The sequence below is a fragment of the Egretta garzetta genome, unplaced genomic scaffold (assembly GCF_000687185.1).
Source record: "Egretta garzetta isolate BGI_Z169 unplaced genomic scaffold, ASM68718v1 scaffold604, whole genome shotgun sequence".
NCBI classification, from domain to species: domain Eukaryota; kingdom Metazoa; phylum Chordata; class Aves; order Pelecaniformes; family Ardeidae; genus Egretta; species Egretta garzetta.
In genome coordinates this window covers 76,298-101,866 of record NW_009259366.1, presented here as the reverse complement: position 1 = coordinate 101,866, position 25,569 = coordinate 76,298, and the positions used below count along the sequence as shown (strand labels likewise).

The window sequence follows — 25,569 nt, the reverse complement described above, 5'->3', positions numbered from 1 at the left end:
TAAAGCTGTAGTTGTGGAAGTCCTGGCCAAAGAATTATGGCAATTTGTGTTATTACTTCCTCTCACAGGAAGCTATTGGAAGTTACCTCACCAACTTCATCCACTTCAGTACAAAGTTAACCAGGTAAGCAGTAGTGGGCTTCCCTGGCAGAACAGGAATGACTTCAACTTCCACAACTATCTGTGCACTTAATGTCCGATTGCGGCCAAAGGCCTAAATTGTTCATATGTTACCAAAGACAAAACTGAAAAGTATGTTAGATAAAGCAGCATTCATTTAAAGTGTAAGGCCACTATGAAAGTTAGAAATTAAATACAAATAATTTTCAGTGAATCTGTTAACTACAGAATGTCATTTAAAAAAGAGTAGATATGGTCTTGAACAACTTGAAATTTTACCTGATTATTAAACCACCTGTCAGTTACATGAAGTGTTCTGAAAAGCTTAATACACAAGTTTTTTGGGTATTTCCCATGTAAATTCTTCTCTCCCAAAGTGCCCATAGCATGCTGTTTTTTGATAGATGGGCCTCTTCAAATCCAGCTCCCTTAACAAAAAGAGAAAAAAAAAAAAAAGCAAGTCTTACACTTAACGCTACTTCAATATATATTATGAGTTAGACACATCAGAGGGATAATCAGTATTATCCCTGGAGGATAGGCAATAAAACCTATGTGTTATTTCCTTGCCCAGTCACCCAGATTTACAGCAGGAAAAGGTAGTGAGCTGATGGTTTCAGTTTTGAAGTGACTAGAAACAGCTTTCTTCAAATGTATCAGAGATGTGGTAAGTATGCAGTTAGGCTTTATAAGCATAACAATGCAGAAGCATTACAATTGGAATAAAGTTCAGCCATACCTGTGCAAGCATCAATGTGTTTTCTATTATTGCAAGGGTAATACAGAATATTTTCTAATGCTACTGTGCCAGAAAGACAAGGAAGCAGCCAAAGACGATGATCTAGTAGCCTGAGTAACTGTGGAGGTTTAACTGCTTATATAGGTGCACAAAGTCACTATTTAGAGTAGGGATTAACACTGATTATGACTAGATAAATAATGAAGGTGAAAGTCACGATTATTGCTTTTTAGCCTCCACAATATAGCAGATTGCAGCTGTGCTAAATGGTTAGCCATAGGTATCTGCACAGAAGTTTCTCTCCATTTCATGAAAGGCCTGAAACATTTTCTTCTACTTGGGCTTTTCTCTATTTGGTATTACGTTGGTACTATGATTCATATCATAAGCTGCTGGAGAGAAAATTGGTGGGGGAATGGCAAAGTAAGGAAAGAAGCACAAACACTAACAGGATAACGGGTACGTTTCAGATGGTGAAGAGATTACACATTCTCACATTCACAGGGTCATTTATGATGTACAGCAGCTAAGCCTTGTTTCAAGTAAAATTTTGTGCAACATGATCACATGCTCCACTAGCTATTGCAGTCATTTGTGCTTGACCCTAATACAAAAGCCATCGAAATATGAGTGCTGACTAAATGAAAAGTAGGACATAATTAAGTACTTCCGTGCATAGTTGATCAGAATGGATAACCAGCACCATTTACAGAATTTTAAAGATTGTGAGGTGATGTTTAACAAGGAAATATTCACTAAACAATGCTCATATTTTTTTGCCTGCTTTCTTCCCTTCTTACTGCCTTCACCACTTCCAGGGCTATGATAATGTATTTTAAAAATGCAGCATTTTTGAGCACACCGAATCAAGGAATGGGTCTGGGAACCACCACAGAAATTACTGATGGTGATGAACTGCCATAATGACAAAGGCAAAGATGAATTTTGAGCTGGTAACACTTGGAAAATATCACCTAGCAACAGAAGTTGCCATAACGCCTTGCATTACCTCAGACTATTAAAAATAAAGGTCAGCTCTACTCTCAGGATGTATGTTCAGGAAACATTCTGAAAAGGAGTGCAGAAGGGTGGCCACACCAGCAGAATGTTGATAGAGCTTGTCAGAAATGCCTTTCCTTTTTTAAGGAAAAAAAAGAGACTTCCTCTTCGCTAATATGTTAACACTTCTCCCCTTGGAGTCAAATATGTTTAAGATTCCTCCACAATATAGACACTAGAATGATATTAATAGCTCTGGATTTAAAAGAGAAGTGAATCATTAAAAGCATTTTCCTCAAATAATGAGAGCACTAACATGTATGTGTTAGCATTTTAGAACAGAGGTTTTAAAATCCACATTTCTCAACGTGACAAAGTGGTTCCTCTGTGCATGGAGTCCAGTTCTTGCTGGTATCTATCTCAGGCTTGAGCTCCCTCATCACATAATAAGGGGTGAACTCACAGTGTGGCTGCTCCCTTAAAAGAGGGAAGAGAGAGTGTTTCTATCCATTAGATCCATATTTCATGAAACTTTTAAGAAGTCCAGCCTGTGAAGTTTGGTGAAAATCTGCAAAGACATTCAAAAGTTCTTCAGGACTGAGAAGATAAGCCTGTACCATTATGTCCTAGGAAGCTGTACTGCAAATAGGCAAGAAGCTCTACCTCCTGAAAGTTCACGTAAAGAATCGTATGAGTCAGCCACGAAAGGGAGAAAAAGAATTAAAAATGGTAGGGTGAAATTACAGCTCCCTAGAATGTAGGTGGGTAACTGCTGGTAAAGACAGGTGCTGGTCCGCTTGTCTCCTCCAGCCCTTTCTTCTCTTAAAGAAAAGGGTAATTCCCATGCTTCTTTAAGTGTAAGGATTATATTTGTCTAAAAGACCTGCTTTTTCAGGTCCAGAAATATTCCAGAAAGCATTATAGCTGGGTTGGCTGCAGGAGGCAATGTTTGGGTTTTCTTGTCCTCTCTGACTGCATGGTAGCCTCAGAGACGCTTCTGATCACAAGTGAATTTTCACTTCAAGACAGCTCATCTCGTGGCAGGATTTTTATTCTTGTTCTGTTTTTTAAATACATACACTATTTCAATGCCTCACCAGACCTTAAGAAAGCATTTAAGAAACCTGGATTCCTTTTTAATTAAGTTTAGTTGACTTCAAACAGGCTGCACAAGACTACATGTCAACTAGAGACAGGGTCTCAGTGTTCGGTTTTCCTGATGGAGAAAGTAGGTTACACTTACACCTCTAGAAGCTAGTCACTTAAGGGTGTTCTTTTCTCTTCTGGGCTAATGGCCAATATGCCAAACAGCAACAGCAAACACCATACTGCCACTATTGTGGTAGAGTGACAGTCAGCTTCTCTCCATGAGCAAGGGCAAAGTACAGCACATAACGTCCCACTCATTTCAATGGGATTGCTTGGCAAGTGAGGGCACCAGAACCTTTCCATCTTGTGGCAGCTGTCTCACAAGTTGTTGCCACCTAAAGATTAAAGGCAGAGAGACCATACTTACCCTGGTACTTCTTTCAGAAAGAGCCAATATTTCTGGTGCCTTCTAGATAAGGCAGGGATTGGGAGCCTTACAAACCCTGTAAACAGACTGGAGAAGCCCAACTACGGCTAATGTTAAATTTTAATTCTACTTTACCAAGCACACTCCCACCTGGCTAATGAACTGCAATGTAGCACACTACCAAGGTTACTAGGACTTACAACACAGTATAACTTAGACCAGTCTTGCTCAGTACATTTTGTGACCAGATTTATGAATTGGCCCTTGTATGTTGTACTGGGTGCTTGGGTGAGGGAAGAGCAGAAATGACAGCAATTATAGATTTATGATGAAGGTGACTTTCATGAGGTTAGGAGCCAGAAACTTTAACATCAAACTATTAAAGAAAGCACTAAAAATATTATTCCCTTCGGTAAATACTAATAGCACACAAACCTTATGATAGCTCCAAGGCGTAGATCAAAGTTTTTCTGCACAATCTCAAGCAGTTCTTCTTCAGATCTGTCTGACGTTCCGTAATGAAACACTGAGATCGCAAGAGGATGACTCAGACCGATAGCATATGATAGCTGTAGAACACATGCATACAACCCAAACACAGTTAAAACAATCCTTCCTACCATTTGCTTAAGAGAAATGGAAGGCTTATCTTACGGATCATGTGAATATTTTATGCACATCTTTTCTGCATAAAGAAAGCCAGGATATATGATTTGCCATTTATGTTAGAAAATGACCTGTTTTCCTCAGCCTGGTCAAATATCAGACCTAAGTGACATTCATTAAAAGCAAAAGAGGTACTTTCTAATAATCACCAGATACTGCCATTCTGCATCTTCAGCCTTAGCTAAACACAAGGATTTCATACCTTTGAGACTGGAGACTGTTATCTACAAATATTTCTGTGGGTTTTTTGCTGATTCAGAGAAAAGATTATGTAGGACAAGATGAGAAAAAGCTCCATGTTCCTAAAGCACTCACAGTCTTTGTTTTCCCAGAGTGGGTTATTTCCATGCACTCTCTAGAACTTCATCCAACATTTCTGTGTACTTTTTAAAACACAGCTATGAGAAGCAGACAAAGTAACCCAGGAAGTATTCCCTGTAATTTCACTTCATTCAAAGGAGGACATAGGAGCTCTGTTGCTGCTTTCTGACATCCAAGAATCACATTAGATCACATTAGCTTCTTTTCGCTACAGCACTGCACAGCACAGCACAGCACAGCACAGCACTGACAGGTTCTCCTGAATTGTATTTGCTTTTATTATTCAGTCCCTTTCCAAAATACAGCCCTGCTGCAGTACAGGCTAACATACACTTCATTTTCCTCCATCGTGGTATGTTTGGATGAAAATATGTTTTGCTTGAATGTCACTAAGCAACACAAACCATTCTGTGGCTTTCACTGGCCTTCCTCACTGTGCCTGCTTTATACAGATTTCAGGAAGTATAGTCCAATGGCTCATTTCTATCTATATACTTCTTAGTAACCAAGAATTGTTTTTTATTAGAAACTGCCCTAATCATGACTATCTTTCCCTCAGCTAATTTTGAGATCACACTAAGCCTGTCCTTCATTAACCCAATAAGCTGACAATTCTGCGTCACACATTATCTGTCATCCACTGCATCCTTCCATTATCCATTTTGCCCTTTCAGTATGAAAAGGTGGTTATCATAGAAACAATATCCACAGCAGAGTCAGCTCAATTGTCAGCCTCAGTGGAGGCTGGCAAGGTCTTAGTGGAGCACACAGACACTAATGAGCTGAAAACACACTTGCATTTCCACTGGATACATTTTTCCTTTTGTTAATATTTAACCCAGCCTTTTATGACTTCACAAGACATTTGCTTTTCTGCTGTCCTGTCATCCTCTCTCCCCCCCCATTTTACCTTCATTGCTAATATCTGACAAGTCCCTAGTTTGCTGTTAACAAAATCAATCTTGCCTTGTTTGGAGTCTGGCCCAGGTTTTTAAGGAGCATCTCTGGGGATCACTGGAATAACAACATTCCCACCTAACTCAAGAATTAAGACAGTGATGTATGTGTTCAAAAATGCCACTCAAAATATGCATACCAAGATATCAGAAGTATGTCTTCTGTCCCCTCAGAAAAAAAAATTATCAACAATTTGCTAACCACCATTCCTTGTGCTCAGCTTATTCCTAGTCTTCCTTTTTCTTGACTAACTTCTGAACTTTTAAGTTTAATGAGGTATCAAACACATGTACAACATCTAAAGCAAAGGGCCTTGTTCCTAAGTGGGATATCTGGATACTATGTCACTGATCATAACTACATCCAGCCAGCTTCTCCTCTGGTCCACAGAGAAAGTAAAAGGTTTTAAACACACCTTTGCAGCAAAACATCAGCCAGATCACTGCTAATTTTTACTGTAGTAATTTGTTGTGCTGGGTTAAAGCTATTACATAGCAGCTCCTTGGAATAAATATGTGTGTAAACTAGTACTGCAAGCTGCGTAGACAAATGTCAATTGTTTAGCATTCACGTTGGGTTCATGTTTAATGGTGAAACTGTCCAGGGGTCAATAAAATGCCTGATATGTGTGTAAACTAGTACTGCAAGCTGCGTAGGCAAATGTCAATTGTTTAGCATTCACGTTGTGTTCATGTTTAATGGTGAAACTGTCCAAGGGTCAATAAAATGCCTCTTTTGACTTCTTAGACCTAGTAGTCCCAAAAATTCATGCACGAGGAAGGAAGTGCATTTTTCTGAGCATTATAAGACTGATGAAAGTTGACCTTGTTTTAAACTCCTAAAAACAATTGAATTTTGCTTTCAGTCACACCTTACACCATAGTAGTATGCTAGGAACAGACAGTAGAGAATTCATGGTAGCTATAAGGAAATTTCAAATACAGCTTAAAATGGCTTAAATTACAACTAATATGACCATACAGGACAGCAGGCTGCACAACTACATCTAGACACTGCTAACATAACTGTCTGTAATGTGCTGTGTGGCCCAGGTTGGCTGGGTGTGCATGCATGTGCAGAGGATCACTGGAGCTACCAGAAGTAAAAGCAAGGATGATGCAAAGAAGTAGCTAGACCAGGGATGGCAACAGAGTTGGAGAAAGAATACTACTGAGAATACACTCCTTGTTTCAGGACTGTCCTGGCCTGTGTCTTTGGCTTCCCTCATAGGACTCCTTAATAACACACCCCCACAAGGAACTTTCTGGAGCCCCATTCTAGTACAAGAAATGCTTTTCTGGAACTAGAGTGGTGCTATGTATTCTGAGGGGGTGACCACACATGAGACAGACTTCCTGTTATGGTGTATTACTTTCACAGTTGATCTTACCTGGATTAATACTCTTCTACAGAGACCAGCTTTCACCAGAGATTTTGCAATCCAGCGAGCTGCATATGCTGCAGAACGATCAACTTTGGAGGGATCTTTCCCAGAGAATGCACCTCCACCATGGGCTCCCCAGCCTCCATAGGTATCAACAATGATCTTCCTGCCAGTCAGTCCAGCATCACTCTGCAGGACAAACAATTGAATGCATTCCTGAGACACAACAGTTTACCCAATCCCATACTGGGTTATTGGGTACAGCTTTGTTTTGTATTTGCCAGATATGACTCATTGTTCACAGTGTTCGCCTTCACATGCAATTGTTCAGTGAATGAGGTTTATGTGACTGGAGCGTTTTTCAGAGATGCACTAAGCCATCTGTGCTGTGGTCACTTTTGAAGACTGACAAGAATGTGGCACAACAGTAAACACCACAAGTGTGCTCCCATCAAATCAGCAGCCATGAAACACTGTCTCTGGATTACTGGCCAATGAATTCACTCAGTAACACTTGATGGAGGCCAAGAATTTAGAGAGAGAAAAGCCTTCCTGAAAAACAGACCACATATGACCTAAAAGGTTAACAAGCTTCACTTGGGAAGCCGGGGCTTCATAAAGCTGCAGCTCAGTGCTGCCAGCACAAGAGTACTGAGAAATTCTTGCTGAGTTCACCCTAATGGTTCACTAGTGGCACAAGGACCACTTGGTACCACTTTTCTTTCTTCTTCCTGGCTGCCTGTGCTCCCAGTAATGGAGTCCCACCCTCTTGCATGGACTTTTGTCTGCCTCCTACACCTGATGAGCTGATCCAACTTGTTCAGAAACAATATCCACAGCAGAGTCAGCTCAATTGTCAGCCTCAGTGGAGGCTGGCAAGGTCTTAGTGGAGCACACAGACACTAATGAGCTGAAAACACACTTGCATTTCCACTGGATACATTTTTCCTTTTGTTAATATTTAACCCAGCCTTTTATGACTTCACAAGACATTTGCTTTTCTGCTGTCCTGTCATCCTCTCTCCCCCCCCATTTTACCTTCATTGCTAATATCTGACAAGTCCCTAGTTTGCTGTTAACAAAATCAATCTTGCCTTGTTTGGAGTCTGGCCCAGGTTTTTAAGGAGCATCTCTGGGGATCACTGGAATAACAACATTCCCACCTAACTCAAGAATTAAGACAGTGATGTATGTGTTCAAAAATGCCACTCAAAATATGCATACCAAGATATCAGAAGTATGTCTTCTGTCCCCTCAGAAAAAAAAATTATCAACAATTTGCTAACCACCATTACTTGTGCTCAGCTTATTCCTAGTCTTCCTTTTTCTTGACTAACTTCTGAACTTTTAAGTTTAATGAGGTATCAAACACATGTACAACATCTAAAGCAAAGGGCCTTGTTCCTAAGTGGGATATCTGGATACTATGTCACTGATCATAACTACATCCAGTCAGCTTCTCCTCTGGTCCACAGAGAAAGTAAAAGGTTTTAAACACACCTTTGCAGCAAAACATCAGCCAGATCACTGCTAATTTTTACTGTAGTAATTTGTTGTGCTGGGTTAAAGCTATTACATAGCAGCTCCTTGGAATAAATATGTGTGTAAACTAGTACTGCAAGCTGCGTAGACAAATGTCAATTGTTTAGCATTCACGTTGGGTTCATGTTTAATGGTGAAACTGTCCAGGGGTCAATAAAATGCCTGTTTTGACTTCTTAGACCTAGTAGTCCCAAAAATTCATGCACGAGGAAGGAAGTGCATTTCTTCTGAGCATATAAGACTGATGAAAGTTGACCTTGTTTTAAACTCCTAAAAACAATTGAATTTTGCTTTCAGTCACACCTTACACCATAGTAGTATGCTAGGAACAGACAGTAGAGAATTCATGGTAGCTATAAGGAAATTTCAAATACAGCTTAAAATGGTTTAAATTACAACTAATATGACCATACAGGACAGCAGGCTGCACAACTACATCTAGACACTGCTAACATAACTGTCTGTAATGTGCTGTGTGGCCCAGGTTGACTGGGTGTGCATGCATGTGCAGAGGATCACTGGAGCTACCAGAAGTAAAAGCAAGGATGATGCAAAGAAGTAGCTAGACCAGGGATGGCAACAGAGTTGGAGAAACAATACTACTGAGAATACACTCCTTGTTTCAGGACTGTCCTGGCCTGTGTCTTTGGCTTCCCTCATAGGACTCCTTAATAACACACCCCCACAAGGAACTTTCTGGAGCCCCATTCTAGTACAAGAAATGCTTTTCTGGAACTAGAGTGGTGCTATGTATTCTGAGGGGGTGACCACACATGAGACAGACTTCCTGTTATGGTGTATTACTTTCACAGTTGATCTTACCTGGATTAATACTCTTCTACAGAGACCAGCTTTCACCAGAGATTTTGCAATCCAGCGAGCTGCATATGCTGCAGAACGATCAACTTTGGAGGGATCTTTCCCAGAGAATGCACCTCCACCATGGGCTCCCCAGCCTCCATAGGTATCAACAATGATCTTCCTGCCAGTCAGTCCAGCATCACTCTGCAGGACAAACAATTGAATACATTCCTGAGACACAACAGTTTACCCAATCCCATACTGGGTTATTGGGTACAGCTTTGTTTTGTATTTGCCAGATATGACTCATTGTTCACAGTGTTCGCCTTCACATGCAATTGTTCAGTGAATGAGGTTTATGTGACTGGAGCGTTTTTCAGAGATGCACTAAGCCATCTGTGCTGTGGTCACTTTTGAAGACTGACAAGAATGTGGCACAACAGTAAACACCACAAGTGTGCTCCCATCAAATCAGCAGCCATGAAACACTGTCTCTGGATTACTGGCCAATGAATTCACTCAGTAACACTTGATGGAGGCCAAGAATTTAGAGAGAGAAAAGCCTTCCTGAAAAACAGACCACATATGACCTAAAAGGTTAACAAGCTTCACTTGGGAAGCCGGGGCTTCATAAAGCTGCAGCTCAGTGCTGCCAGCACAAGAGTACTGAGAAATTCTTGCTGAGTTCACCCTAATGGTTCACTAGTGGCACAAGGACCACTTGGTACCACTTTTCTTTCTTCTTCCTGGCTGCCTGTGCTCCCAGTAATGGAGTCCCACCCTCTTGCATGGACTTTTGTCTGCCTCCTACACCTGATGAGCTGATCCAACTTGTTCAACCAGCACAGAATTATTGCCTTTCTGTCAGATTAGCAAAGCTGGTGACTGCAAGCTGATAAATGAACCCTAAAGTGTTGAGAAACTCCAGCCTGAAAGAGGATAAACTACATTAATCCACTAATTTTAAATCCCCAGATAAATAATACGGAAGTAAAGCTGACATTTATTCCTCAATGAAAGCAGTATCCCTCCATCATCCCAGTGTAGTCACACGCACACCTTGTAGTTTTAATCCTTCATTGGACACCTTGTAGTTTTAATCCTTCATTGGACTCTTTATACAAAACTAGACAGTTTCGTGTAACAAAACTTCTTACAGTTTCACAGCAATGCTTACCTATTACCAGCACCTGGAAAGCAGAACACATGTCAAATTCTAATGAGTATTGAGACATAATACATTAAGACCTGCCTTGAAATTTGTTCAGCTTTCTGAATAATTTCAATGTAGAAGATCAGATCTGTTGTTATTCCTGGCTCTGATTTTTACCGTAAAAGTGAAGAGATACATCCACTCAGGCATTTTCTCGTATAACTTAAGGGCTGGCTTTTGGTAATTTAAAATACTTTCTGGAAGAAGGACAAAGATCCAAGAATTGGATCTACACTTGGCTGTCCAAGCAGGTACAGCTTCAGTTTAGACGCCAGCTGTCCAGCAGGAAAACTCCAGTAGAAATGACTGAAGCTTCCTTAAAATGTATAGACTTCCTTCGTTAAAGGTATATCAGTTTACTACACTTTCGTTCAAGAGAACGTTTAGAAGCATGTGGCAAAGTAGAATCCATGTCTGTCCAAGGCTGTCCTCTTTCAAAGTGCCATACCTTAGGACCACCTTCTACAAACTTTTCACTTGGAAGGAGATGATAAATTGTGCCCTCATCAAGATACTTCTCTGGAATTACTTCTTTAACAACTTTCTCCATTAGCTCCTTCTGTATTTGTTGTAGAGGTATGTCCGGGGCATGATGCACTGAAATCACAAGTGTGTGCACTCGAATGGGCTCCACTGCGCCATTAATCTCCCTGTATTCCATTGTGACCTAGAGAGAAAAAAAAAAAAGACAGTGAACACTCAAGGCCAAGAGCACATTGAAAAATGAAAATGAACATCGCACTGAGTCTTCTGCAGCAAAAAATAAACAGATGAAGGGAAATGGGATGAAAAATGATGGATTGTTGCCTGTGCTTAAAATCACTCTAAAAAGAAAAAGTAAGAATACAGGAAGTACTGAAGTACCACTACCAAAAGTGTTAACTAAAGGATACAACCTGTATCACCACAGAGAACCAAAATAACAAGAAAGCTACAGAAGCCTAAGATTTTACTGTCAGATGCTAAAATTATTCATGGTTTGGCATGTTAACATAACTTCAAATAGTGAAACACCAAGGTAAAGCAAAAATAACTTTTGGAAGACCCTGCTGAAATGAGCAACTGTAGATCATGATATGATGGGGCTGTATCCTTTGCTACCTATTGCACAGCTTTTATGTACATGCAAGTATAAATTGGCATTGCTCCATCCATAGCATTGGTTTTCTTACAGACTAAGAAGACTCCTCTACTTTCCCACCCTTCAAAAACACTTGGACAGATACATCATAAAGAAATCAGTATATTCACGTGTTCTATGCACTGCTGACAAAAGGTAGGGACACAATCCATGTTGTGCTGCAACAAGTGCACCAGTATAACTCAATGCAGTTCATCCCCACTCAGCAACAGAAATTAAGACTAAACCACTTTGCTGTCTTGGAAACGCCACGGCTTTACGTTTCTCTCCTGCAGATTTCACAGCCTGGAAGACAGAGAAGTTACTGCCTTTGAGACTGCCAAAGTGCATCACTCTTGCAGTAGGCTCAGTGACTCATCCACTCAGCTCTGCAACACAGCTGTCAGTGGCTCTGACCACTGATCAGATATAGTATATATGAAGCTTGAATCAAGAACAGCCCTGTTTTAATTGAGAAACCATAGCACTATCCCAGTTCATGCTTCTGGAATGCTGACATTTATTCAGGAAAAAAACCAGCTGATTCTCAGTAATTTGCTAATCTTCTTAATCTCCAGGGGGAAAGAAGCCAAATACAAGTGTTATTTTTGAAGAAACCTGCTAAAAGATTGATAGAACGGTTTGAAGAAAATATGTGTGCTACATACAAATGTACCATATGAAACTCACACCACCTTGGAACGTGAAAATGGCAGCACCATTTTTGACAAACATGAATTCTGATTCTGTAGCAGACAAGGTAAATGATTTCTGTTGTTTCTCACCCTTACAATTTATGCATCTATGTTACGAACCTGTGTTTTCCCATCTGGTCTAACCCAGGGCCATGTTCCATTCCGTTCCATAGCCTTTATCCTCGCAGTCAGTTTGTGTGCCAGGAGGACTGTTAAGGGCATGCATTCTGCAGTTTCATCAGTGGCATAGCCAAACATCAAACCCTGCATTGAGAAAAAGGGAACTGCATTGAAAAACAGGGAAATAAGCCACTCCTTTCCATGTTCTCTTTTCATTTCTGCACCTGTCTTTGCCACATAGTGCTTTAAAACCACCCAAGGCTAGAAAGAGACAGCAGTAACATGCAGGGTGAATACACTTTGTCATATAACCAGCCTGAAATAACATTTATGTACCTGCATACGCAAGAATCAGAGTAACAGCAGGGTTTGGTTCCCAAGAATCCGTAAGAATCCACTGCAAAGGCTTAATAGATATATAGCTCATAAAAACTGCTCAGTCTTCTCCCCACACATGACAACTAAAATAACAGAGCATTTGATGCCTAAGAAGTAAAACCTGGCTACCCAAAGGACTTGAAAGACCAGAAACTGTCATCAGCTGATAAATATACATATAGACATCTTAACTGTAGCTCTATCCAGTAAGGCCACTGGATATGGGAAAAGCCTTTCACTGAAATTAGTGAGGGCCATGTTACCTTTTTGCACTTCTGGTGATTGAGAAAGTGGACAGTGTTTAGCTTTTAAGGAAAGGCTCTGGTCCAGTGCAATTTTAACTACTTGTGCATAAACTAAATTTGAGTAAGGGCCTGGAATTAAGTCCCATTACCTGATCCCCTGCACCAATGTCATCATCACTCTTGCCATGGGAGACAGCATGCTTGATCTCTTTACACTGTTGTTCTAAGGCCACTAAAACTGTGCAAGTCTTATAGTCCAGTCCTAGTGAAGGGAATTTTGTAAAGTTAGGTCATACATTCTTGAGAGTTCACAAATTGCTAGAGAAGCTTTTAGGGATTATCTACTTATCTTGACTAAAACTTTTAAAAGGCTAAGCATGTAAGCTTCCTATACTAGGTTTTGCATTGCTAATAGAAGCAGACAATCAGCACATTTATGTAACAATCTCAGGATGTGGGCAAGTTAGTGGTGTTAGTTGAAACTTGAGCTCTCGAAACTGAGAGGATAAGTACAATCCTCCAAGCTACCCCACCAAAGCTTGTTACATTGCTTATGATGACCAGGGTTCAAACCATTTTAGGTTTTAAAGCTGGAAGAGGAGAGTGGAAAATCTTACCAGAAACTGGTATTCAGTTTTTCTTGTACTAGGTTCTAGGGTTCAACAGAATTAGAGAAAAGCCGTATAGGTCATGCATGAAAAGGGAAGACTGAAAGGGAATAGTCATTTAAGGGGTTCAACTGCTGAAAAGAAGCTACTTTGGGAAATACGTTAAGAATACATAAAGAGTTCCCTTGGGTGTGAACTTCAAGTTTCATAGGCGTATGCGCCCCAAGGACAAGGAACATCAGTGTTAAAGCTTTCACTGTGCAAACCTGCAGATGTAACCACCCTCTGATGTTCGTGCAAAAACTAGTTCTTCTGCATCAGAGAAGCAAGAGGTACCTTGCACTTTCAAAAATAAGTCTTTTTCAAGTATGCCAACTAAAAATAGCTCCTTCAGCACCAGGCACTGAAAAATGCGTATCAACATCTGTGCAGTTTTCTCCTAGGCTTGGATACACATTTAATTTTGTTTTCTGGAAGATCATAAAAACGTGACTTTGGCCACATGCAGAACACACCCAGGAATGAACACATGAAGGATCTCGCTCACCTTTGGAAGAGTCATCATACCCTATCCTCTTAAGGGTCTCTCTTACAATTTGTTGGTAATCTACTGTAGCCTGGGATGTGATCTCTCCACAAAGCAAAATCATTCCAGTTTTTGCTACACACTCTGCAAAAAGAAAGATAAAACTTCAGAATTTTACTGCTACTATTTTACAGTTACACAGAGAGATCCTGATGATGGTTCTATGAACAAAGAATTACTCACAGAGGAAACATGGAGTAAAGCCTTTGCATACATACGGGTCTGTCCACAACTACTCTTCAGCTGTTATGAACATTAAAATGCCTGCATGGGTGTGTGTGTGTATGTTTTCATCTTACCCAATTACCCTATCTCCACAGTGTCCAGCAGCAAATGTCTGTAAGAACAGATCAAGTATATGGTGCCATTTCTGCAAATACTTTTCTGATCTCTAACAATTTCACCTCATGGTCTTCCTGAAGCTAAAGGGACATCGTTTATTAACAGATGGCATTACCAGTCTTCGACAGGTTTTTGTTACAGTAATTCACCCAGATGCCCCTGGCAACCAGGAAAACTTTTAGTACCTACAGGATCCTGGAGCAAGAAACTATGTAACTTCAATACAAACTTTGTGCAGGATCATTTCATATTTTATTTCATTGTTTGTTTCAAGCTTCTACCTGGCCTCCAACCTTTTCCGTTTTGTGTTAAAGCTTATAGCAAACAATCACAAAAAATTCACAATAATACAACCTACAACTGCATAGCTCTATTTCACGTGTAACTCAATCCTCTTTTTTCCAGACTGAGGAGGCCTAGGCTATTCACTGAAAGACATTGTGTGGCTATGATCATATTCGTTACTCTTGCCATACAATCTTACTATAGCCTTTTGGGGATGGGGAAAGAGAAACAGATTGCACACAGTATTCAAGACAAGCAACCATGGATTTATATGGCTTAACGATGTTCTCAGTTCCATTTGTCATTCCTTTCCCAGCAAGCCCTAACAGTCAGCTTGGGTTTTTACTGCTACTGAGCACCAACACTTTGCACAGAAACTTATGTCTATTACAACCCCAAAATCTCTCTTCTGAATGCTTGCCGTGAACTGGAAATCTTACTTTCTGTATATGGGGATAAGATTGCTCCCTTCTCCCTTGCATTAGCCTACACTGAATTTCATCCATCGCTTTTATCATCCTGTCATTTGAATAATTTTATTTTATTCCAAGATTAATTACTACAGGCAGGAATATGCTATAAAGTTGCACAACTATGGACTGCAGCAGCTAGCTTTAACTGGCAGCTTAGTTTAGCTAATCCAGACAAGCAGTCGAGAGCTTAACATGGGGCAAGCTTTCTCTGTTTGTCTGCAAGAGGAATTAGTCTATATTGAACTATTAAGCTACATACTAGCTGGCATGGTATCTCTGAATTACACTGTGGGCACAGTGAGAGTCCATAATAATACAGTAGCCCTAAATATATACAGCACATCAACCCCAGGTAGTGATACCACTACAGCACCGCTATTTTTACACTCACTCTTGTGCCCCTGCTGTACTGACCTGCAGTGCTCTTCCTTTCCTAGCAGACCACCTATAGATACAAGGCATGTGTGGTGCTGTGAATACTGTGCTGAGGGAAGAGACACTATATTACAGGTGTGAGGCAGAGAAGAACGGGACTCAGCTTTTCTAGTGTGGTCACTGCAAAAAGGGGAAGCCTCTCTGGAAGAACACAAAGTCAGGGAACTGGGACTTAGAGAGATGGAAGAACAAGGCTGCAGCCACCACCAACAATCCCTAGAAACTCTGACAGGCCCATTACAGCCAAGCAAAGCTTGATGGTGATGCAAGACTTCATGGCATGATGATGCTTTCTTAGTATCGGGATAAGAAAGGTTCAACTTGCTACCTTTGACTGCTTTCTATCCTGACTGAAATTTAATTTAATTAAGTACCCCCATCTGCTCTACCCAAGAGGAAGTTACCATATAAGATTTTGGGCTCTTCACTGGGGTGTGATTTCTTACATGTTTGTCTCCTCAAAATAATATTTTGAACACCATTAGTAGGTAGAAACTTCCACCTTCTCTTCTGTAGTGTTTTGGTTTATGGTTAGTTAATTTTGTCTCTTGATTCTTATTTGTTGAGCACACTGGGAGGGACTTTTTTTGAAGAAACCATTTGGCTTCACTTAATCAGAGAGGAAGTAGAATAAATATTCTGCCTTGTGGTTTATGCTACTTGCCGCCAGTATTCTCCCAATTGACTTTACTGCTACCTGTTTGTTGGCAGCACAAAGAGAGACCAGCTCTGTCCTGAGGTAGTGCCAGTGTAGTAATTTGGAACTTTGCATGCAAAACTTGCTGATCCTAAAAGTCCAAGCAGCAAATAAAACTCAGAGAACCACAGATATGTTTTTCTCCTGGTAGATAGAATCTAGTTTCAACATCTCCATAAAGTATATAAGTACATTTCATAGTTTTGTAAAATACAGTGTTACAGTGACCTAGTACTTACATAATGCTTTGAGATTTTTCTCTGAAACTTTGAGGCAAGGCCTGCACACTAAACAGAAATTCTAATTTTCACCCGGTAACCCCTATATTGCATGCCATAACTCCTTTCCATTCTCCAGCCCACTACTTTTTTAGCAAACTCTGTGTCTGGTCAACCAAATTATCTTTTCCAGACTTACACTTTAATACTACACTCAAGTTTTCTGACTCCAGTCAGAAGTTTTGGTATGTTTTTTCCCCCAACAGATTACAGAAATCAGGAATTCATCTATGTAATCATGTCACATCTCAGTCTTCTTTTTTGGTAAGAAAAACTGATCATGTTTCTCACATCTCTTATGACACATTTTTCAGTCCTTGTCACTTTTGCAGCATTCCTCTGTTACCATCTCTAGCTTTTCGGCAGTTTTGGAAGCATAAACGCCTGTGATACTGAAATACATGCTTCAGCAAGGCTAATACATACGCTAAACCCTTGTCCCCATGTCTCCTCACTGCTCATATCTATGCATCAAGGATCACATGAGATTTGTCAGATGAAGAGTCATATTAGAGCACTGTATTTGTGGGATGCAGCTCATCCTCTGTGCTGTAGCTATGGCCTCAATGGCTTGTTCTAAGAACAAAATGACTGCACTCAGAGAGCTCTTTCTGTGTCCATTTCCCATTCTGTGTTCATTCCCCATTGGCAACCCAGCTAATTCCAGTTTGGTGGTATGTTCTTAGCCTCTGGGAGAGGAGGTGTTGCTAGTGACAACGTCCATGTAGAACACAAGGTAGTCCTAACAGGAAGTCCCAAGAAAAAGGCCAGCTACTTTGATCAGAATCACATTCAAATGAACTGTGCACTTATCTTCCTGTGAACCAAGGGCATCACCCTGCTTCTGTAAAGGCACAGTAAATATCTACTTAGCACTTCTGGATTTTGAATTTTATTAACACTGTTTTACTCGTTCTATCAAGAAATGCATCTTGACATAATCTTTCCTCAGTTCTCTGTTACACTAAATTTTTTAGGTTCCTTGTCACCATTAGTTTTGTCAGCCACAGCTTTGCCTGATACCACTGGCTTCTCCTGATCTACCTCTTACATTTCACCATTTTTAATTTGTACTGGCGTACTACATATTTCCTTTTCTCTCTTCATTTTTTGTAGCTTTCTTCCTGCCTTCCCTTCTTCACTGAGTCGGTATGCCAGAGTTGGCCTCTTGACCAACTGGAAGTGTTGACTGCCAGCCAGCTATTGCAAGAATTTTTGATCACAGGATGTTATATCAACATGGGTTACTTGTTCTACGTCATTAATCTGTCTTTCTGAATGTATTGTACTTACCACAGGCAACCTTGGCATCTGGATCAATACTGAGATGAGCATCTAGAACAGCATCACTTATCTGATCACACATCTTATCTAAAAGATAAAAATAAGATAGATATAACATTTCTGTTTGTGATCACAGAATCATAAATCATTTGGTTGGAAAAGATCTTTAAGATCATCGAGCCCAACCATGCTAAACCATGTCCCTTGGCACCTCATCTACCGGCTTTTAAATACCTCCAGGGATAGGGACTCAACCACTTCGCTGGGCAGCCTGTTTCAATGCTTAACAACCTCTTCTTTGAAAAAATTTTTCCTAATGTTCAACCTAAACCTGCCCTGGTGCAACTTCAGACCATTTCACCTCGTCCTATCATCCGTTTCCTGGGAGAAGAGACCAGCACCCACCTCACTACAGCCTTCTTTCAGGCCATTCTAGAGGGCAATAAGGTCTCCTCTCAGTCTCCTCTTCTCCAGGCTGAACAGCCACAGTTCCTTCAGCCGCTCCTCATAAGACTTGTGCTCCAGACCCCTCACCAGCTTTGTGGCCCTCCTCTGGACATGTTCCAGCAACCCAACATCTTTCCTGTAGTGAGAGGCCCAAAACTGCACACAGTATTCGAGGTGCAGCCTCACCAGCACCTAGTACAGGGGCACTATCACTTCCCTACTCCCGCTGGCCACACTATTCCTGATACAGGCCAGAATGACATTGGCCTTCTTGGCCACCTGGGCACACTGCTGGCTCATATTCAGCTGGCTGTCAACCAGTACCCCCAGGTCTTTTTCCACCAGGCAGCTTGCCAGCCACTCTGCCCCAAGCCTGTAGCGCTGCATGGGGTTGTTGTGACCAAAGTGCAGGACCCAGCACTTGGCCTTGTTGAATCTCACACATTTGGCCTTGGCCCATTGATCCAGGCTGTCCAGGTCTCTCTGCAGAGCCCTCCTCCCCTCGAGCAGATCGACACTCCCACCCAGTTTGGTGTCATCTGCAAACTTACTGAGGTCACATTCCATCCCCTCATCCAGGTCATTGATAAAGATATTAAACAGGACTGGCCCCAGCACTGAGCCCTGGGGGACACAACTTGTAACCAGCTGCCAACTGGATTTAACTCCGCTGACCACAACAAAATGCATGTGCCCCTTTTATTCACACAGGCTACAGTGATCTGAATGTCATATGAGATTTGCTTATGGAGGTGCACATGTCTCTTCTTCACTGGCATAATTTTCAGAATCTGAATCAGCAACCAGCAGTACCTCTGTGCTTTGTTTCTAGTGTTTTCCCCAATCAAGCTGAAGCTAAACATTTAACTGTACATTTCATAAGCATTTGCCAAGTAAGTCCAACAATTTAGAGGCTTGAAAAAAAGCAGAACAACAAAAAAAGCACCAACTTGATAGCTGTAAAGCCTCTCTTCAGCTATTTGTGCTATATTTATCCCCAGCTCAAGCATTATCTTGCTGAAATTTCTTGCTATTGTATTTACTCAGAGAATCAGAATCCTGGTCAGTTACTTAAGTTATATTGCACCTTCACTGATAAAAAACTGACCACAGTTCGAAGACACAAGGACATAAGATGAAAGACAGAAACATCATGTGGTCATAATTTCAGACCCAGAAATTATTTGTGCGACCAAGTATAAAATCAGTAATGGCAAGTTCCGAAGTTTGTCATCTGGCTAGTTTGTGAACAACCCTGAGGCAAAAGGAGTCCTGAAGATTGCGGAACGGTTGATAAGTTTTATTGCCTCCAGCTGTTTGCACCATTACAACATACAGTGCAGTGTTTTGAAGCAAACAAGTGGTTGCGGTGGTTTGTGATACGATGCTACACACTGCAGTGGTCTTTCAGCTGTTGGACTGTTTGGACTGTTCACGAGGTGCTGGACAGACAGACTAATATAATTGGTCTCATGCTGTGCCATTCCCACCTAATGAGTAAGCATCCTAAGAATACAGATACACAAGAAAAATTCACTGCAATCCTTCAGTGTTTGACATCACCCTCATTTTCTCACTACTAGGTTTTTGGTCTCTCCTTCTACTATGGAAAAACCAAGAGGTAAAGTTATTTTTAGTCAACATTAAAATGCTTCATTTGAAGGTTCCTCCATAAAAGGAACTGTTTCTACCTTTAGGGTAAATCTGAGTCACTAGTATGTCTGCTGGAGGTCCAAACTTCCTCCAGTCTATCAGTTACATAGCTTCTAGATACATATTTGTGTAAACAAATCTGTGTGAAAAATAGCTGAATATAATGAACAGCAATTGGAGTTGAAGTATTGTCTTGCAGTCCCAGACCTGGAAAATACAATGGTTTTGTACAGCCTACAGCATATGTAAATTTGTGTTAGGGACAGCAATGTGGCAAAAGAGGCATATGTAGTATTACAGCAGTATCTAGAACGCAGTTCTGATGCAAATCAGTGCTTAGTATTCCAAACGTTTCAGAGATTCAGAGTTCAATGATCACCTATAATAAACATGTGCGTAAAGTAATATTATTTCATTACAGAATTAAAAATGAAATTCTAATTCTAGTATATGTGGCAGCTCCAAGTCTACCTGTAGAAGACCTCTCCATGCTTTTTTCTCTCAAGCAAAAGTTTAAAATTGTCTATGCCAGATTATATTGCATACTAAACAAATAAGACAAATCCTTGTCAAGCAAACAAAGCCACTAATCTGAAGTCTATTCAAAAAATTAATCCGTTCTTTCTTTTCTCCATTGGGGGAGGTATGATTGAACTTTCATCAGCTAGCATTCTTCAGTGCAAGTACTAATAAAAGCAAAGATTCAGTCAGCATTTTTACTTACCAGAATGTCCTTCAGCAACAGATTCTGAGGTAAAAAGAAATCGTTTTTCTTTTTTTGAGGTATGAATTGACATATCTTAGTATCTTTAGCGAGCCTGCAAATGAGAAAGACCCAAAGTGGACTACAGAACAAGCACAGGCAGAGGGTGAAGTGGAAAGGTTAATGTATCTATGCAAATAGCTGATGTAATTGCTTCTGCATGTTTGTTCCTCAAAAGTTCAATAGATTAAGACTGTGTGGATTTTACAATGCACTGCTACAGAAGCTCCTTTCATAAGACTTTGGTGTTTAGTTAACCTTGGTCCCACTAAACTCTGCAGAAGTTTTATCATTATGTGAAACCTCAACACAGCCAAGCCAGAGTTCAGTGCTTTTGCACACTTCCCCAAGCCTCCATTCTTACTCTTTCATCCAAGTGCTAACTAAAAAGCACTTCAAAATAGTAACAGAGTACACAGATTTTAACTCAATTTGTAAGGGCAAACGACACTTTCTCCTAGGCATAATATCCATACATTGTACTCCACTGCAGTAGTGAACTGTGCAGAAACGTCTCTCTCTTTATGCAAGAACAGATGTTTGTAACAGCTCCAGGTGGCAAGCTGTGCTCTTCTTCCTGAATACTATTTGTGTCAGTGGCCAAGTGAGGAGCTGTAGACCAACCAACAGCATGCTCTGTAGAAACAGCAATGAAGACAGTGTGTTCACTGTAAGTTACCTTGAATTCTGAGACTAAAAGCTATGCCCTAGCTCAGTAAGTGTCAAACTCGTGAATGGTTAGGATTTTGCCATTTACAGACCCTTTTTCTCCTCCCATCTGCCTTGATGAAGAGATAGTAGTAGGAAATGGCTGGACTCAGGTATCTAAACTAAGAGAAGAAGCACTGCCCCTTTGGAAGCACAGTTTGCCCTTGGCTTATTTCAGAAGGCAGTGCAACAGCACTCGGGAGCACCTGAGCACAGCACAGTGTTGCAAAGCTACCTAGGAACAACAACTGGGCATCCGGTCTTAAAGACCCTCGTCCTGCTGAGCAGCTCTACACTGCTGCAATACATTATGCTGAGGTCAGCTTATCTAAATCAGCAGTCACTGCTGAAAACATTGCTCTATAACCTAAGCATGTTAAAGTGTAACAGGAGGGGTACTGAGATGCAGGTACAAACAACTTCAGCTACAACTGAAGGCTTTACTACGGGCCGTCACAAGGCAAACCACATCCCCTACCAGGCCACCAGCAAACCTCTCACAAGTGTGTTCATTCTGCAAAGAAGTCTTCGCTGCTAGGAAGCAGTGCACCTTCACTTCAGGAAGCTTCCCAGTAGTGAGGTATACGAGGTAATAAAAGCAGTAATGAAGGCAAAGCACTTAAACAAACGAGTCAAAGCTAGCCCTCAAAAAAAATAAAGCAAAATTGTATTTCAGCTGCAAGAATGACTGGAGAAGGCACTGCCTAACTGTGGTAACTCAACTAGTAGCTAGTGTGCTGCAACAGGCCAGCCACCTTCGCTGAAAACCACTACTCTGCAGAGTGATAGGCGAAGAGGTGACTCGGTTTCAGGAAAGAGACCATCTGCACCCCTTTTGGTTTTGCCTTTTTTTTTTTTTTTTTTTTATCCTAGGAACAAAAGTTTTCAGCACATAATACCAAAACCCACCAGTTCTCAGAGGACAATGATTGCTTGAGTATGTGTGAAGGACAGCAATAAAGAGGAAGACTTTAAACCACAGCTAATGATTATCAGAATTGCCCTAAGAAATCCATTAACTCATCTATTTCATTGCCTTTCTTTAGCTTCAGAATTTATTATAATACAATAAAAAATTAAACTAGACATACAGAGAGATTTGTGTGCCTGAAAGTATTCCAAGTCTGTGTGATAAATATTCTTTGAGCTCAAGCTACATGTTCCACAAAACACTTCATACAAAGCATAGAAAAGCATTCATATGAAGAATTTCAGTCTCATCCATCATGAATTCCTATTATGCTGCATTCTAAAATATTTGTGCTTTACATTGTGTCTTATACACTGTTCTGAATCAACATATGCTCCTCAGAATGTTTTATAATGTAGGGCATACATATACTCCATCCCAGCCCTGAATGTAAAAGGAAAAAAAAAAAAGACAATACAAAGAACAGTCAACCTTTGTAAGGGAGAAACCAAAAGAATGGGGACAAGAGACACCAGAGCAGAAGGAAGAGGCACCAGGGCGGAAAAGACAAGAAGGCAGGAGGATGCTGGAGAAAAAGGAGCCACGTGAGAAGTTGCCTGAGCTGGACTAGAGCAGCGAGACCCACGAAGGAGCAGGCACACAAAAGAAGATGCAGGGCAGGTACGCCTCTGAGGGGTCTGCAGACAGTGGAGGAGCCCACGCTGGAGAACTGGAGACAGAAACATGGAGGAGTGAAAGAAAAGCAATCACAACATAATGAGACTGAGGCCAGGAAGCAGGGAGGAGAGGTGTCCAGAGAGAATCTGGCATGTTTTCCCTAAGTCACTTTTTGTCTTCTTACTAGAATTGGTAATTAAAAGTTTTTTAGTTGGCAAAAATTTAAGCCAAATTCCTTGCAACAAAACTGTTCCGTTGCCTGTGACAGTGGGGTTGTGTTTTACAAGGCACCTGTCCCAGCCAAGATTCCTCTATCATGGGTGAATTTTGTTCAAGAAATATCAACTGCTTCTGTCAGACTCATGTTTTCCTTTGCCCCTTTTGCTGATGTTTCATGATCAAGTGTAAAAAACACCATCAGTGTCGCCAGATTCAGAAAGCTGCTATGGAAAACGAAGAGGTGAAATGGAAGACCTTTTAAAAATGGGATCACTTCAGCAGCTGAACTTTGAATATCACTCTGCATCTCACGACCTAACAAAAAAGTTACTGTTGGAGCCACAGAACTGTATCTGTCCCAGCTGAAATCTGTGCATATTCTGCTTATATTCAGCATACCAATTCAGTATTTCAGCCTAAGCCTTTTTGTTTTACAAATTTATTTTTGCTGCCATTCTGCTGTTTTCTCTCATCATCTATAAAATACTTCAGTTCAACTCACAGAGATTAGAGAGAGTGATTTCTGAGATCTCACAGTTGCAGTGGCTCTTGTGTCTCAGTCACTTCTGTAATCGGCTCAATAACGCATGCTCCAGCTCAGACCACTCATGTCAGCCCCAAAGGAAAATGCCGTTCATTCGCACACCTGCCTCAGGAAACTTCTGCAGAACAAATGCTGTTCTTCCTGGCAAAGGTATTCAGACCCTTCTCTCTGGACTGTTTCTGGCACTCCACCAAGACCTCCCAAGGTGATTTCCCAGCCCGTTCTTTGCTAAGGTCCACTGTGGGTGCCTGATGAGACCCTCCCCATATGCATGTTACAAAGCTACTTGGCTGAAGCTTTTTCCCAGGTGAGGCCTCCCAGCTTTTTAGCTCTTTCCTCCAGCCTCTTCTTGCTTCCATGTGCAGCCAGGATTCACAACTTTTCTCACATTCTTCTTTCCAGGAAGACAGCTCAAAGTTTCAGGCATATCACGCTCTCACACTGATCGGTTCTGGCATATAGGCAGGTCCACAGCACCCACCCACTGCAAGGAGCAGACCCCAACTGATTAAAGAACTGACTTGCACCAGAGGTAAAAGAAACACCTCTCTTAAGCAGAGTCTGGGGTAGAGCCGAGTGATTTCCACAGGTTCTTCCAACTATTGACTCGATTGCATTGTATTATTTCCAACTCCTACTTATGAATTTCAGAGATTTCCACAGCAGTTCCAATGTATCTGCTGGACCTTTCCTTCCCAAAAGTCTACTAAAATTCATTCAAATTTGTGGTATGTACTCAACTGAGTATTTCTGACCTGGCCTCTGTACTCTTAGCTTCAGTTGATACAGGAACTGAGGGAAATCAGTTACCGTTTACTGGTGGCAGCATCCCGTACTACAAGAATGCCGTATCATGATGTTTTTCAGTCTAGAACATCTTGGATATCTAATTCCCACCAGGAAGCTGAGCTGACTGTTTATAAATTAAACGGCATTCTCAACATATTTTCAGATTGGAATTTGTCCAAACCTAGAACATTTTCACTCCCTCGGAGTGTGTTTTTGCTCTCTGCAATTTGAGTTCTTCACATGACATTTGGATTCTTGGCTTCTTTGGATTTCTCTTATGAAATCCATTATTTATTGAATATTCCTTCTAGGCTGAAACTGAAAATATGAAGTTTACGATGACAAAGACACTGCCAGACAAAAAATCTATGACAAATTCGGGTATGTTTCCTCTGAAGACCCTGATTCTCTTTCAGTTACATCAGAAGACTTTAAAAATGCAAATATTTCTCTCCAATATAACCGCTTCGCAGCAGCATTTAAATCACTTCAGTTAGAGCACAACTTGACTGGAAACTATAAGCCCTATACATTGCAAACAGGTTATCATGACAGCGTGAACTAAACGCGCCAGCAGAATAAAAACCCGGACATAAACCAAAAGACGGCTTCACGGCTCCAAGGGACAGAAAAGGGCACATAAGATGAACGCCAAATGGTTTCAGTTGATGGGGCAAGGTTGGTTAGGCTGGCAAAAAGCAGCACAAAGCAAAATAAAACCAAAATTAAAAAAGCAAAATAGAAAAGGTTACTTTGGGATTCAGATACGGATTTTAAAATATGATTTATAAACAAAGCTCAGAATCTCCAGACGCTACAGCCCCTAGTAAGCGTAATCTGTGGCACATACGCATTAGCTGTCAAGGGCTTTGGTGGGCCGTAACACACCGGCAGATCATTTGTGACACCGTTTCTTCCCCCGGAGCCCACCAACCCGCGTCACCTCTGTCAGCCATCAACTTTGAGATTTCACGGCACCAAGGCAGCCGTTCCCAGGTGCCCGCCACGCCGCCCTGCCCTCAGGTGCATCCAGCTGTTCCCAGGGGCAGCCGTG

The 25,569-nt window shown here is 41.1% G+C and overlaps 1 protein-coding gene across 1 annotated transcript; it reads right to left on the bottom strand.

Moving 5' to 3' along the window:
* Positions 1–445: 445 nt before the first annotated feature.
* LOC104124485 (S-adenosylmethionine synthase) lies at positions 446–20,701 on the bottom strand. Its single transcript, XM_009636826.1, has 9 exons — positions 20,629–20,701; positions 17,814–17,891; positions 13,972–14,094; positions 12,966–13,078; positions 12,194–12,337; positions 10,707–10,925; positions 9,067–9,249; positions 3,810–3,943; positions 446–548 (listed from the first exon to the last, which is right to left on the bottom strand). The coding sequence occupies exons 1-9, from the start codon at positions 20,699–20,701 to the stop codon at positions 446–448; spliced, it is 1,170 nt and encodes a 389-aa protein (XP_009635121.1).
* Between the last annotated feature and the right edge of the window lie 4,868 nt (positions 20,702–25,569).